This window comes from Triplophysa dalaica, chromosome 1, assembly GCF_015846415.1.
Source record: "Triplophysa dalaica isolate WHDGS20190420 chromosome 1, ASM1584641v1, whole genome shotgun sequence".
In the NCBI taxonomy this organism is placed as follows: Eukaryota; Metazoa; Chordata; class Actinopteri; order Cypriniformes; family Nemacheilidae; genus Triplophysa; species Triplophysa dalaica.
The window spans coordinates 20,215,683-20,231,801 of record NC_079542.1 but is presented as its reverse complement, the minus strand read 5'-3'; the positions used below and the strand labels follow the sequence as shown (position 1 = coordinate 20,231,801).

At 38.6% G+C, this 16,119-nt stretch overlaps 1 protein-coding gene across 1 annotated transcript; it reads left to right on the top strand.

The window, feature by feature from the left end:
- The first annotated feature begins 435 nt into the window (after positions 1-435).
- On the top strand, positions 436-16,081 carry strc1 (stereocilin 1). The gene is made up of 26 exons (XM_056753146.1): positions 436-530; positions 841-2,908; positions 3,970-4,032; positions 4,143-4,253; positions 4,499-4,653; positions 4,963-5,143; positions 5,537-5,652; positions 5,752-5,881; positions 5,951-6,133; positions 7,568-7,606; positions 8,263-8,439; positions 8,618-8,758; positions 9,494-9,555; positions 10,665-10,803; positions 11,032-11,120; positions 11,202-11,337; positions 11,536-11,732; positions 11,885-11,975; positions 12,091-12,256; positions 12,402-12,577; positions 12,711-12,866; positions 13,005-13,147; positions 14,342-14,490; positions 14,776-14,873; positions 15,143-15,293; positions 15,448-16,081. Exons 1-26 carry the CDS (start codon positions 526-528, stop codon positions 15,531-15,533), a joined length of 5,208 nt encoding a protein of 1,735 aa, XP_056609124.1. The 5' UTR covers positions 436-525; the 3' UTR covers positions 15,534-16,081.
- Positions 16,082-16,119: the final 38 nt, after the last annotated feature.

Below are 16,119 nucleotides of genomic sequence, written 5' to 3'. Positions count from 1 at the left end.
AGGCTTTAATTTGCATTTTAGCGGACCAACAGCACTGTGGGTGGCAGGGTGATTTAGCCAGCACTGTTTCATCTGCATTCAATGGACAGATACTGTCTCTGATCTCATCTCTTAAAGCTCAAACCTGCACACCGGCATTCAATCTGCGTATGGCAGACTCCACCATAAATCAGTTAGGCTCTGTTCAGGAGATGCTTACAAACGCTTTGTCCTCAGACCTTCCAAATTATCTACTGTCGGACAACTTTGTTGCGTTCTGGAATAGTTTGATGGAAATGACAATTCCTCCCATAATGTCATTCATGTCTGATATCATGCCAAGTGTGCTTCAAACTCCAGTGAATATTTTACAACTCGGATTACAGTTTGGAATTAAAATCCCTACGAGTGAGAACTGTCAACAATGTACGTATTTATATTTATCTGTTTTAATTTTTACATTGAAATTATTTCCTTTATGCTCAATAAATAATTTCCCCTGTCTTCATTATATTTTTGTATACAGGTGACCTGAAACAGCTTATAATGTGGTATGTAATTGGTCTGTGTTGAATTATAAATTATATACATTATATTAACATTTATAGATTACATTAGTTATTATTTAATGACTCAAATTAAATTGTCTTCTTTATTTAAAAAATGAAGAGTTCTGGATGTTCATTTTTCCAACTTTACATATGCCATCAGTCAGATCAGTATCAGCTAAACTGATAGAAAGTAATGAACAAAATAACCTAAAATATTGCAAGTGTTTCAACTTTAAGCAGAAGCTACTATTACTTTAATTTTATTACAAAAAGGCGGATGTCTGAATGAATTTCTTTTTTCTCTATTCAGGGGCATGACTCATAATGTGAGCTGGTCCTTTGGACAATCAATTCTTGATATTTTTTTGGGTCCTGCATCTCTTCCGTGCAGTTACCCGAGTCCAGAATGCCAGATGTCAGGCAGTGTTCAGTTTGGTCGTACAGGCATACCTTCTGTAGACATACCCACATCCCTTCTTAACTGCGAACAACAAATTTTGAATGAACTCAACGAAACCCTTTGTGCAGACATTTTATCAACGAGGTCTCAGGAATCTTATGTCCTTTACCAGATGTGTCTAGCTCTCAGTACGCTCACTCAAACTGAGGTGACACGGGTGTGGAAGAAGGCATGTCACATTATCCAAGACATTGTCTTACCTCTCATGGAGCCATGTGGGGAAACTGTCACCACAAAATCAAGTCAACGTAGAGCACGGTCTGTCCTAAGCCTCAACGAACTTCTCTGCGACTACCACAATTGGACTATTGCTGGTGCCGTGGATCCGGCCCTGGTCACTATGTGCAGTGAAAACGATCGTGAGGCGTTCATTGCCGCTGTGTGTAACAATGCAAACGTTATGCAAGTGTTGATCAGCAATCCTAGTAATGCCTGGGTGTGGGAATACTGCGCAAACTCATCTGACACATATGTAGTAAACATGTATTGTTCATATAGCACATGGACTGATGAAACAGTCGATCCATCCATAGTGACATTCTGTTGGAATAATGACATGGAACAGTTTGAGCGGTTTATGTGTGAGAGTCTGGAATTCTTCATGGTTGTGTTCTCTACTGAAGACAACAACTGGATAAAGCCCAACTGCTCTGAACCACCACCAGAACTTAACATTAATGCCCTCGTAGCTGAATCTTGCAAATACTCAGAATGGAGCAATACACGAGCGGTCACCGCCATTCAGATCTCCCTGTGTATTCAAAACGACGAGCCTCGATTTATTAATACGGTCTGTGCAAATAGCACATTCGTAGCTACGCTTGCGCTTTACAGTGAAAAAGCTTGGGTAAAACAGTATTGTACTTTGGCTCTCAGCAACCCACCTACGAGCCCACCAATAATAGACACTGTGGACTGGTGTGATTATAAAAAATGGGTTGATATATCTGTGGATCCCACTGTGGTCGCTCTGTGTTGGCAATATGACCAGATAGGTTTCCGTCAGAATGTCTGCTGCAGCGTGCAGCTGTATGAGGAGTTGTCTCTGCATCCCGACAATCAATGGCTGATTCGAGAGTGCTCTGATAATGACACTGTCAACACGCTGGCACAAGTCTGCGTTTATTCCGATTGGAGCCATCCAACTATTGTAGACATGGCTGACCTGGCTCTCTGTGCCGATCTCGACACTAAAAATTTCACCCAGAATGTATGTGCCAATGTCACAGTTCTTCATAACTTAATGGCCAATTTAGATAACACCTGGTTACTGGAACAATGTTCAAACCTGACTGGTTCTGGACAAGGTGTTGGGGCAGGAAATGGGAGTATGGTTTTCCGACCAGCGAAACAGTGTCAGTACTCCAGTTGGGTCTTGATGCTTCCAGACCCTAAACTGCTTGCTCTTTGTTGGGACTATGATCATGCTAACTTTGTCTCCTCCGTCTGTGATGACCCTTTAATACTCTCCCAAATCACTCAAGAGGCCTCAAGCTTTTGGGTTGGCACACTTTGTGCCACTTACACAGGTCCGCATATTCCCGATGGGAACTCCACTCAGCCCCAGCCGTGTCTTTTTAAGGATTTAGTTGACAGGCTGAACTGGTCCTGCAGTGCAGACTTCAGCTCAGTCTGCCAACCGGGTGCCAGTCAGGCCCAGGGCCTTCGGATGCTGTTGGAATGTGGGCTAGAGATTCTGCAACCCCGCTTTGAGCATATCATGACTACGAAGATGGCATCGATGGCCCGTCAAGCAACAAGCTTATGGGTTGTGGTGCTCTTGGCTCTGGAAGAAAGTCAGATGACTACACTGAGAGTGACAGAGAATATTCGGCTTAGTGTGTTGGAGACAATGGTCGTCTACATGGAGAACGAAACCAACTTTGAGAACAAGCGTGTGCTTCTGCAGTGCTTTGGGGTTGGCATTATTATTCTATGACTATAGATTTATTCAATTAATTAACTGAATATGAATAAAAGTGAACTATCCCTTTATGATTAACTCTCACCCTCTCGTCATTTCAAACCTGTATAATTTTCTTTCCTCTGCAAAACAGAAAAGAAGATATTTTGAAGCTTGTTGGTAACAGAAAACCACTGGTTCTCTTGGACCTCTACACTGTAAAAAATTGCTATAAAACACAAAAAATTGGTTCTTGGGTCATAATCATAGGGGAACCACTATAAGTGTTATATAGAACCATATTTTGGTGCTTCAGTGGTTCTTTAGCGGTTCTTTTGATGACTCAGGTGCTTTAAAGAGTCGCTGAAGAACCAATCAGGGTCTTAACATTTACGCGGAAATGGTGTTATATAGCACCTCGGTCACCCCAAAGAACCACTGAAGCACCAAGATATGGTGCTATATAGCACTAAAAGTGTTTCCCCTATGACTACGAGCAAAGAACCACTTTTAGTTCTACAGTTCTTTAGTTCTTTTAGTTTTTTTTTTTGTGTAAACTTTTGACACAAAACCAAGTCAATGAGGACCAATGGTTTTTGTATACCAACATCTTTCAAAATAACTGTCTTTTGTGTTCTGCAGAAGAAAGAAAGACATACAGGTTTGAAATAACAGGTAGGTGGCTGAGTAGATCATGAAAGAATTTTAATTTTTGGGCTGAAAATATTAGGAATAGGGCATGTCATTTGTTTTTTTTGAGATTTCCCATGGTGAGTAACAACATACTGTGTAAACTAGTTTTAAGGGTTCATATTATTAAGTAAATGCATCCCTTAACCAAGTTCATCAGTATTTTGTAACTGTGATCTAGCATGATCTCATCAATATGAGGTATAGGGTTTGGACCCGTCACTGGATAATCTGAATCTCTTCCTTACCATGCAATATTAACTCCTGTGTCATTTGATTTGTCTTGACAATGAGATACAAAAAACCTTAATGTTCTCAGATCATTGTTATCCTTGTTGTCATGATTATGATATGTGTGGTTGTACCTGTGTATGTGTTTATTTCAGAAAGTTCTAACCAGTCTGATGTTAACAAGAAGAGATGTGGCCAGTAGCTTTTTTCTTATCAAGGTATTATAAACTTAATTTGTATCCTACTGCAATTTAGAGGAATTTAGTGTAAGAATATCTCCTATTTTTATGCATGCTGTCCCATTACAGTTCCTATTATTGCTTTTCAGGAATATTTCCGCATTCCTCTGTCTTATCTGTGGTCAGTGCTCAGTGCAGCAGACCTCACAGTCGTAAGGGAGATTCTGCAGTACTATCATAGGAACCATGTAACCTTACAGGTAAACCCTATCAATTATAGTATGTTAAATCGAGAGTGTCAAAAGTATAAAGAGTATGTAGAGTTTTTCAGTTCACCCAGTAGAAGGTCGATTCTCAGGGAACACATGCTTCTGTGAACTAAAATGCACTGTGGATAAAAATGTGAATTAAAGCATCTGCCACATGCAAAAAGTGTCTATGTGAACTGGAATGTTTTGTCTTGGAACATGTGTGCTGTAAAGTGATTGCTATTTTTCTTGTAAAGTTATCAGATGAATACCGGCACACCATGGTATCTGTCCTTTTCCAAACCCACCTGCCCAAGGATATTAGCCTTTTTGCTGACATGGGCATTTTGTTGGCTCTGGCTACACCGTCAGACATTATGTCAATGCCTCCTCTAAAGAATAACATCAATGAGTAAGTGACACATAGTTGAACCCTTTGACATTAAAAAGCACTTCCTGTTAAATGTTATGAGTGGGCTAAAAGACATACGTACATATATTACATTTTTTTTACTATCCCTGTCATTTGTTACTTGCTCACTGGGGATAAAACACAAAGGCCTGATGTCCTAAGTACACAATAAGGATAATTTCATTCTACTCGAAATTATCACCAAGGTCCACCGTGTTTATTTAACGCCCGTTTAAGCCCCAGATAAGTTAAGGTTTTACATTAAATTAAATATCTTTAAAGCTTGTCTGTGGCCATGCTTTTCCACAGGTTAAGCATCATTAACCTCAGCATCAAGAACCTTTCCCTGGAGCAGAAGCAAGCATTTGGTCGATGGTTCAGTCAGAGCTTGCCTAACATTACAGACGTCAGCAGTGCCTTCATTAGGGACACCGGTAACCTGATCTCGTATCTGCCTTTCCACAGCTTCCAGTACCTGTCACCTACTCAGGTAACAGCCTCAACACCTCCCAAAGATATCTGAGACGGTTTGGCTCCGGTTAACCCGCCGACAGCTTAAGTCGGGAAAATGCCAATGCTTGTCCTGGTTGTTTGTAACAGACATGCCCTTGTAGTCTGTTTTCAATAAATTAACACAGAGACACATAAATTAGGAATAGCTGTGTAGTGGACCATGAATAAGACTATGGGGCTTGAAAAAGTTAGTACTACATTTACTGCTGTGCATGAGATCTTGACTGCCATCCAAAAAAAATACAAAATAGAATAAAAAAACGTTTGTTTCTTTCTTCTAAAATGACCAATTCTACATTATGTATTTTTGACCAAGATCTCTAAATTGGTCATAATGTACTCATCGTCATGTTTTATTTTCTTCTTATAGATTCTGAATGGTTTGGATGTCTTAAAGAGTAATGTGTTGGGTCCCCTCAAGCAGCAGTTCATCGCTCAGAGAGTCATCGGAGCCTTCAGGAATCTTACTGCAGATCAGTTTAAAAGGTTGGCGTATGCTATCTTAATATTTTCAAATGAAAGATATACTGAATCTCCAAAAAGATGAGCACGAAGACAAACCCAAGTGTTTTTACACTCCTCCAGTTTAGGTAATATGTCCTGTCTGGCAAATTATAATCAGCTGATGGCATATACACAAACAGAATCCTTCTCTGTGATCCAGGACAACATTAGGACGTGTCTCATCCAGGGAGTCAGCATCCCAAGTAGTATGGTCAGTGAAAACAGTCTTTTCTGCTAGTTTCAGATGAATTTTTGTGATAACTTAAATATTTATGTGCAGATATCCAGCTTGGTTTTGAATGCGTCTGAGCTGCAGTCTCCATCCATCCTCACGTCTCAGAGAATCTCTCAGCTTGCCCCTTTCTTGCCTCTCTTGGGATCTAGTTTCTTGCAACAGCTCACCTCAGCCCAGCTCATGCCTGCCCTAAGTACCCTCAGCTCTGTACCTTTCACCCCAGCACAGGTACACACCACATGAAACTAATAAAGGTGTCATTTATTATGAGGATTATAACACAACACAACAGTTCACCCAAGAATGAAAATTCTGTCGTCATTTACTCACCCTCAAGTACATTTCTTTGTTCTGATAAACACAGAGAAAAATACTTGGAAGAATGCTTGTGATCGATCAGTTGTTGGCCACCATTAACTACCTTAATAGGAAAACTTAATTTATGGATTTCTTTGTTCTCTTGAACACGAAAGAAGATATTTTGAAGAATATAGGAAAGCGAACAGTTCTGGGGCACTTTTGAAGGGACAGAGTCTTCACTCCTTGTCTTCATTTATCATATTTGGTCTACAGGTCTTTTCTGTAAAATCCCCTACACTTTTGACTGCTAATATTTACTGTTTGGTTACGAGTATTCATCCAAATATCTTTCTCTGTGTAAATGATGACAGAATTAAATTTTTTGAGTGAACTATCCCTTTTAAATGAGTGATTGAAGACATATTTAGGTTTGGCAAAGTCCTACAAAACAAAACATTAGGTATAGTACTCCAGTGGGAGCTGAAAATCGAGTAGAGGTCAGAGGCCACAAGCAGGCAGGCTGGCTTTAGTTGTGAGGTCTATGCAACAGATGGAAGACTGCTGTTAAAGAAACCAGGGTATCTGATATAGGTAGAGGATTGTTTCCCTTCACAACCCTTTTAATCATTTCTGCATGACCAAACATGAATTCTGCATGCCCATCTAAGCATGCACCCAAACATAAGGAAGGCAGAGGATGAGAGTACAAAGAAATTATACGACAGCTTCAAATGTCCCTAAAGAAAGTCATTTTAGTAAACTTTTCACTCAAAAAAATATTCCAGCTTAGTTCTAGGGAATTATTTTAATTAGGTTTTTGCTGAAAACCTTCATCATGACTTGCCATCAAAGGGCTCGTGTTCTCTATATAGTTTCATTTTCTTTATTACCTAAAAGGGATGCACAATAGTAAAAAAAAGTGATACGCTTGATTATAATGCAGTCTGTGATATCATAAAAGTGTGTTCAGTTCAATCAGTTTGAACCGTATTAAAATACATGCAAGTGTTTTTTCTTTAATTGCTTATGCAAACTTTTTACAAAACAGACTAAACAAAAGCATTGCTTGGTGATTGGTTGCCCTAAATTGGTAGAATCTAATTGTGTACTTAAGTTTGAAAGCTGACAGCTATTCAACCTAATCCATGACATACCTTTCTAGCAAAGTTATCTTTTAACTCTGAGTTCTTTTCATATTTTATTATCCTTTTTCTAAACTATAACCAATATACTATGATAATGTGAAAAATGGTTTTCTAAATAAATGTTGCTTTCACTGTATAATACAGCCCTGCCTAATAAACCTTATTATAAACCTTTTATAATTTTCATAATGATGCATGTTTGTTTTTCTTCATGAAGGCAGCTGTCATCATTGACAAGATCTCACCCGATTTAAGTGTAAGTATGTCTTTGTTACAATGTGGAGAAAAGCATTAAGAGGTTGTGTGTGTGTGTATCAAGAGTGTTAGTACCTTCCCAGCCAGCATGCCCGCAAACGCTTGGTTGTTTCAAGGACAGATGCACTGCCCTCCACATGCAGATACTCCCCATTCCGTCACTCCTTATAATTATCTTTGCCTATTTAAAGGTGCTTATAACATTTAATCAAATTATCCATGTGATTTGGCAGTTTATGGCCGTATAGAATTACACCAGGCACAAGGAAGTTTTGAGCTACCCTTTGTGTTTTGTTTCTTTGGTTATGTCAATAAGAGTGAATGATTACAGTTGGAGCCAACAGTGCGTCACTAGTGAGCTGTCATGAACTCTTAATACACCCTCTGTCACATGTGTGCCGTTAGGAAGACAATCAAAATAATTTTTAATGTGTAGGCTTCTAATAGAACAATAAAGACTTTATCTTCAGACTAATTACAGGGTTACTGCTACACCCTCAATAAGAGTTATTTATAAAAAATCAAATAATGTTATTTATAGTTTAATTGTTAATTCATGATACTTACTATAATGTATTGAAAAATGTTATCATTTGAAGTAAGCCAACAGTACTTTACTTTAAATTGTGACCTAAGTGTGATGTGTGTGCCCCTCAGCTGGCTCTGCCTGGCTCTGGGCAAATGTCTACCCTGGGGTCTCTTGTGAGGGGGGTGAAGGTGGAGACTTTATGGAGTTTGCCATCGGACGTTTTACTAGAGGCTTTACCTACTATCAGCTCTCAAACACCTGGGCTCACTCCCACACAGACCAACGCCATCATCACCAAACTCTGGGTGAGTTTACTGCAGCTCCATAAGGCATATGCATATACAGTATGCACCTAAATGTAAACACAAAGCATTAAATGCAGTGTCTTAATGGGGATCTTCTATGTATGAAAGCACATTTTTGATGGGCAGATCATGGCAGAACAGATTTTGTGAATTAATCTTTCACCTTCTTTGTTTTCAGGGTTCTGCTTCTGTTCACCTGTGGCTTGATGAAGTTGAGTCTTTGCTCCCCAGCACTCCTCTCTTTTGTGTGATTCCCAAAGTCTCTTTACTGCTTGTCAGTGACAAAGCTGTACATACTCGCCTATGGAACACACAGCAGGTATGTTCTTCAACCCAATCATACCCAGTTTATCAACTCTACTTCAGTTTTTGAAAGATAAAATATGATTTACAAATGAAAGGGTATGTTAAAGCTAAACGTAGTTAGTCGTGGTGTATTTTGTTCTAATGACCTCAAAGATCCTTACAATACAAGAGAGTCTAATTACTTGTTTAATTATTAATAATGGAGCGTAGGGTTCTCTGTTGTGTACCCTCTGATTTAGCTTTCAAGACACTGTATCTCATGTCTGGGTGCAGTGTTAACTAACAGAAATCTTAGAGTTCTTACAGTTCCTCTGGTACTATCAGTCCTCTTTTCCAGAACATTAAGCATGAGAGTACATTGTAATCCCCGTGCCATTAATAATAAGCTTTTAGAGCCAAGAAGTCACTGATTTATGTACATACAGTATACAAATTAGTGCACTGTACTGAAAGCAGGTTTCTGAATATTTTAAAAACAGCTGACAGCATTTATTTTCACTCGTTTATATGTACAAAACCACAATCTTGAAAACACAACCACATTTACACCACAATGAAAGTACTCGTATATTATAGAAAGATTAAGTGATGATTCAGGAAAATGTTTTAAGTTAGTATTTTTCTTTGCGGGAATCATGTAAATATTGAACATACTTTGAAGTATTTTTGATGGGCAGCACCATATTAAAAATAGTCTGATTCATGATTATGAAACCATTGATTAATTTCCCCTTTTTTAATTCAATAGGCTCAGGTTCTTTTTAAAGAGGTCACAGACCTCAAGCCAAGTCTGTCAGAAAAGGAATTCATGTAAGCTTTATCTTTTACCTTTAATTGGTTTTGTGGCTTTTTACAGTATATATACACTCACCTAAAGGATTATTAGGAACACCAAACTAATACTGTGTTTGAGTCCCTTTCGCCTTCAGAACTGCCTTAATTCTACGTGGCATTGATTCAACAAGGTGCTGAAAGCATTCTTTAGAAATGTTGGCCCATATTGATAGGATAGCATCTTGCAGTTGATGGAGATTTGTGCGAGGCTTTCCTGTAGCTCATTGGTAAGAGCATTGCGTTAACAACGCAAGGTTGTGGGTTCGATCCCAGGGGATTGCAAATACCTATGTAAAATGTATAGGATAAAGCAATGTAAGGCGTCTGCCAAATGCCTAAATGTAAATGGATGCACGAAGCTCCCGTTCCACCACATCCCAAAGATGCTCTATTGGGTTTAGATCTGGTGACTGTGGGGGACATTTTAGTACAGTGAACTCATTGTCATGTTCAAGAAACAAATTTGAAATGATTCGAGCGTTGTGACATGATGTATTATCCTGCTGGAAGTAGCCATAAGAGGATGGGTACATTGTGGTCATAAAGGGATGGACATGGTCAGAAACAATGCTCAGGTAGGCCGTGGCATTTAAACGATGCCCAATTGGCACTAAGGGGCCTAAAGTGTGCCAAGAAAACATCCCCCACACCATTACACCACCCCCATAATTGCATTAATGAGAAAGTGAACAGGTGTTCCTAATAATCCTTTAGGTGAGTGTATATATATATATATATATATATATATATATATATATATATATCACTGCCGTCCTTCTGAAACCTCTTATCTCCATATTTGATGATTTGTTTGCCACAAATCATTATTATTAGTCAACCTTTATGTGTTTCACGGGGTTTTCCAAATATCTAACCATCAAAAAGTAGCAAAAAGGGCTTTGGAAAACAAAATATTTAATCATTAAAGAAGTGTTGTTTTTCCATATCCTGAAAAACAGCGAATATGAATATCCAAACTTTCGGAAGGACAGCGATGACATTGAAAAAAGTTATCATGACGTTGCTCTGTGAAGCACTGTGTTAATTTAAGTATTTTTCTGTTTGGTTTTTCTCTGACATACCAGATCTCTGGGTACCATTGCTTCAGGAGTGAGTTGTACAGCCCTTAAAAAAATGTTCCAAAATTTGGCAGATGCTCAATCGCCTCTACGTGACATTCTGAAGTTTCTGAGAGAGCAGCCTCTGCCTCTCCCTGCCTCATTGGTATGTTAGTAAATACATGCCCTGAAATGCGCAAAATCATAAAATTCACAGATTATTACAGTATGTTTATCCTTCATGTCCTAAATCATTGCTCAGTTTTGTCTGTTGATCATCTGAAGTAAACTTAATGAGAGAAATGCATAATTCTGTGTGTAATATAAAAAGATACGTCTTGAATCTAGAATATAGTATCTACATGTAATATAAAAAAATGCTTTTTTACTACAGAAAAAATGTATTACTGAGGAACTGTATAAGTTGGAATTCTTCTCAGATCTGCTTGATGATTTGGGGTCTCAGATCGCTCTGTCACTTCCGTGAGTCAAAATTGCAAGAAATGAAAACATATTGATGTGTGTATATAATTATGGCTTCATCTGTAATGTTGTTTTATGAAGGTTAAGCATCATTAAGAAATTTCCTCCTGATATGATGGAGTCTCTGAGGAATATGATAGTGGAGGACCCCCAGTACTTTCTGCTGCTTACCAGCACCAAGCAAGATCTCCTGGTGGACAAGATAGTTCAAAGATTGGTAAATATTATCATTCTACCGTCCAAAAGTGATGTATTTGTTAAGAATCAGTGATCAATGATCTCCAAAGCCATGATTTATTGTCTTGTTATCAAATTTAAAACCCCTCACCCTTATCAAGACGAAAAAATTACCCTAAATTTAAAGTATTCCATTTGAATCTGTCGCCAACCATTTTTTCCTTCATTTTCCAATAAGGACATGTACACTGGCCTGTACACAGAAAGGGAATTTCGTTCACTGGATGTCATGGCTACATTTGTGGCGGATGATATGTTTTTGCAATTGGACAGGAGCTTCTTTGTTGACAGTTTAGAGTTTCTACAAGGATTCTGCTACAATGCCAATAAACGAGACCTGGTGGCGCGCATGCTTGAAGAAAAAGGGACATTTGGGTATCAGACAGTTGAAAGTTTTCTTGCATCATAATAATGTATAAGGACTGTACCTACATACCATTAAATCATTAGAATAAAACAGCCAACATGAAGCATGGAAATGTTATATGTCTCATGATGAGTCAGCTGTAAATGTTTTCTATTAATAGCCTTGTACAAAACTGGACATCAGATACTTTGAACCAAGTGGATCGGTTCTTGTTCTTTCTTCCAAAGGAGACAATTCAGCTGATCCCCGCAGTATGTATACAAACAAATGTGTGACCTGTGAATGCATGTACTGTTCTTAATGACCAGGTCCACAAAGAATCTGCAAATCTATACTCTGTTCTCATGCTTGTGTGTTTGTCTTTAGACTTTGATGAGCTTGGAGCGCATTGAGAGACTGTTCCAGGGTCAGCAGCGTTGGGAAGTAGGAGAGCGTGGCTCTTTGTGTGAGCAGAAGCCCTCAGAACTGTTTGAAAAGAAGCAGTTTGTGCTTCAATATTTCCTTGGCTTCCTCAAAATTGGCCGCTCCACCTGTAAGTAAAGTCTTTATTTTCCTTAAAAGAATATCACCTAAAGATACTCTAAAATGATTTTAAATCCTTTACGTCCTCACTTAATAAAGCACGTATAAACCCTTTGCCTTTAGTTGTTTTACACATACACTTTGGTGTCTCTTAGTTACTGGACTGATCCCATCTTGCGAGAGCTTGCATATGACACAACCTGCTGCCTGGAGTATTGACAGCATCAGAAACATGCCAGCAGCTGCTTTCCGGAGGTGCCTGGAGCTCGTTGGCCAGGATCCCTTTTTCAGTTCATTTCAGCTATCAGTGCTCCTTACGAAGGCAAAAGAGGTGCATTGTTTTCTCCTTCAGCACATGTGTTCCTTATTGTTGTATTACAAATATTTAACATAATTTCAAGAGGTTTTTGGTCATTTAGTCATGTTAATGAAGTGTGGTGGTTGTTTTTGTTTCCTGTGCGCAGGTGTATGGACCGCCCTCCACTTTTAACACATCTGTGATCTCTCAGTTGGGTCGCATTGCCACCCTGCTCTCTGCTGAGGAACTGGCCTCTCTTAAACTGTCTGAAATTCAGTCAATTTCAGCTGTGGGAGCTATCAACATATGGACCAGCAGACAGGTAAAATGTTGAGTAACGTTTTGTAAAAGTGAAATGAATGGTTAGCAGTTTAAACCATAAACGTTATATATAACAATAAACTTGAGAAGTTATGGATTATTTTATTATAATTTCAATGGCTTTTGTTAACACTTGCAGATGAAGACAATATTCTCCACGGTGTTGAACTCAACCAGAAAGACTCCTGTCCAGTTAGACTCCAGTACTCTTGTGGCTTTGGGGCACATTGTGTGTGGGATTGAGACACCAGTCATTCGCAGCCTGAATCCAACAGAGTTCAGGTTATTATTTTTGATCTGTTGTCTATTGATATAGTATGGTTGATCATCATATTAAAGGGCCGCAAATCCAGGTGTTTTCTGAAATGTAAAAATAGTCAGTGGTTATCCCCAGAATGTCTCTGTAAAGTTTCAGCTCAAAAAAACACCACATATCTTTCATTACAATATCTTGAACATGGCCATTTGTGGCTGCAATGGAAAATGCGCCGTCTTTGTGTGTTTCTCTTTAAATGCAAATGAGCTTTTGCTCCCCTCTCCGCATGCAAAATATGAGGTAGAGCACTTACACATGTGCTTTGGATGACATCAAGACAAGCAATATGGCGGAAAGCGTAATTTCGTCTGTTAAGCCTTGCCCAACCAAAACCACACACTAACTGCAATAAAAATCACCTTAATGCCTTGTTCCTGAATACAAATTAAATGGAAAAGACAAAAACATAGATAGAACGACATATACTGACCATTTGCTGTATGAAATATCGGCCATGTGCGTGCATATAACTAACAGACATAAACACGGACGTAGGCATAAACATGCATTCAGAGTACTTGTAAATGACAGACAGGTATGTAAAGATCAGCAACCAGATGATATTGCGTTGCGAGTAGCAATTTCTGCGTAACCTCATTGTCTTACAAATGTAAGCTCAGTTTCTATCCGCTCCAAGTATTGTTGCACGTAGGAGATACAAGAAAACACTGAACTTGCCGAGAAAGACACTGCCATAACTTTCTTTGTTGTTATGAATATATTTACAGAAATGATGTCGGTCACAAGTCTTCTGAACCGATGGGCGCTATGCATTTTACCACTAACTTTACAACATAACACCTGTCTTTGGACCAATGTAAAGTCTCAGGTTTAGACGCTAACATGCTAAACACATTATTTCATAAAGGCGATTGAAAAACGATGTGTTATACTTACTTCTTCCGGAGATGAAGCTTGATCGCGAACAGCTGGTACCGATCCACACATTTTTGGGGGCGAAACCCATGCTATACTGACCCGTGTTGACTCACCGGGAGTATCAGATTGAAAGAGGATTTGTATAATTACAGGGTGTTTATGCACATACTCTGGCGACTCAATTTCTGGTAGATAAACATTTTAAAGTGCATTTTCTGGGATTGCGGCCCTTTAAATCACTTCTGCTTACGCTGAATGGGAAATGTTTTTTCTTATTCCAGTAAGGCGGTTCTGTGGCTCAGCCGTTTGCGCTTGTCCTGCTCTGAGGAGCAGCTCCAGGCAATGATAGGACTGCTCAGTCATAGCTCAGTATTCGGACCAGTCAGCTCCTGGGGAACAGATATCTTCATTGAGATAGGAGCGATTGCAGGTAGATTGATGCAAACTGATGAAATCTCAGGGCTTGAAATTGAAGGATATTTTATCTGAAAGGGATTTACCCTGTGATAAGTGTACAGAAAAACGCATGTGCTAAATGACAACTTACTCATTTACAAATTTATAATAGCACATTATCATATATGGTTTAAAACAGATGTGAGTATTTGTGTCATTTTGTAAATGATAACCTCATTATATTTATTTGCTCTTATGTAATTCATGTTCTTTGTTAAAGTCAAAATATTGTATCCTTTTTCTTTCTTTTTTTTACTAGCGGGGTTGCCTGATATGTCCATGTCTGCTTTGGTGAGGGACCAAATTGAAGGACTCACCCCCCTTGCCATTTCTCTCATCCCAGCAAACAAATTTGCGGTCAGTCCCATTTTTCAGCCTTTAACCTAATCCATTATTTTAAAAATACCATATCATGTCAACTGCTTGTCAGATGTTATTAGAAAAATATTTTGAATATTTATGATCAAGAAAAAACAACATCAGTACTTGAATCTTAAAATGCTATTGAAATGTTAAGAAGTGTTATGAAAGGGTTTATGAAATGGTTATGGAATTCTGATTCCCTGTAAGTTCAGCGTAATGTTAGTATCTTTCTTACCTTGTGTTTTCACTTAAATTCTTCACAGGTGGTGTTTAACCAGGCACAAATTCAGATGTTCACCTACGAGCAGGCCTTTGCTGTAACAGACCGTCAGCGCTCCGCTCTGTCTCCAGTACAAGAGACGGCCCTGTCCATGGTGCTCAACCCTTGGGAGAACAAACCTATTGATTTCAGAGGTACTTTCACTCCTCTTCGGAGAAAGGGATAAAGATCATAGAATATTTTTTGATGAACTATAATGACCTAAAGGTTCTAAATCTCAGTAGACTATTCATAAGGGCTGTTAAATGTTCAAGTCTGTCTTACAGTTGTGTTTGTGTATGTTTTCAGGCCTGTCATTGGGAGTTGCAACGCATCCTCGTCATTTTCTTTATCTCTACAGTGTCCTGATACTGCTGCTGTTTCCTCTGGGATGAGTTTGACCTCTCACTTTACTGCATTGAACTCTTTGTTTCCAAATAAGTGCAATATGAACAAACTCTTGAATATATTTCTAACACTTTTTAAAACTCCTATAATGCTGAATGTAATGGAAAATGGGTTGCACAAAATTGCACGAGTGTGATAAGAGAAGCATGTCTTTCAGCACTTTATAATTGTGGCTCAGTCATGATAAAATGATGTGTTCGTTTTTTTAATAACTGCTTTCTTTTAGTTTGTAATTTATCAGTACGTAATACATTGTCTTGGTTGATTTGGTTTGTCTTGTTACTTTATATTCACCTTGTCGTTGTTATTTATGTATAATTGTATTATTTTATTATATAACACGTTGTACCTACTGGATGGGCCTTCATACGTTGGAATGTTCTCATGATGTATTAACCTAGAGATAATATACACACATTGTGAACTTTTTTTCCTTTCATTCACCTCAGTTTGTGTATGTTTTCCGTATTTAAATTTGGCATTGTTTGCTATTGCTGTGCAAAGCCCCCTTCATGAATTCTCGGAAATAAAGTCATACTGCATGAGAAAAGTGTATTATCTCTTTTGAGCCGT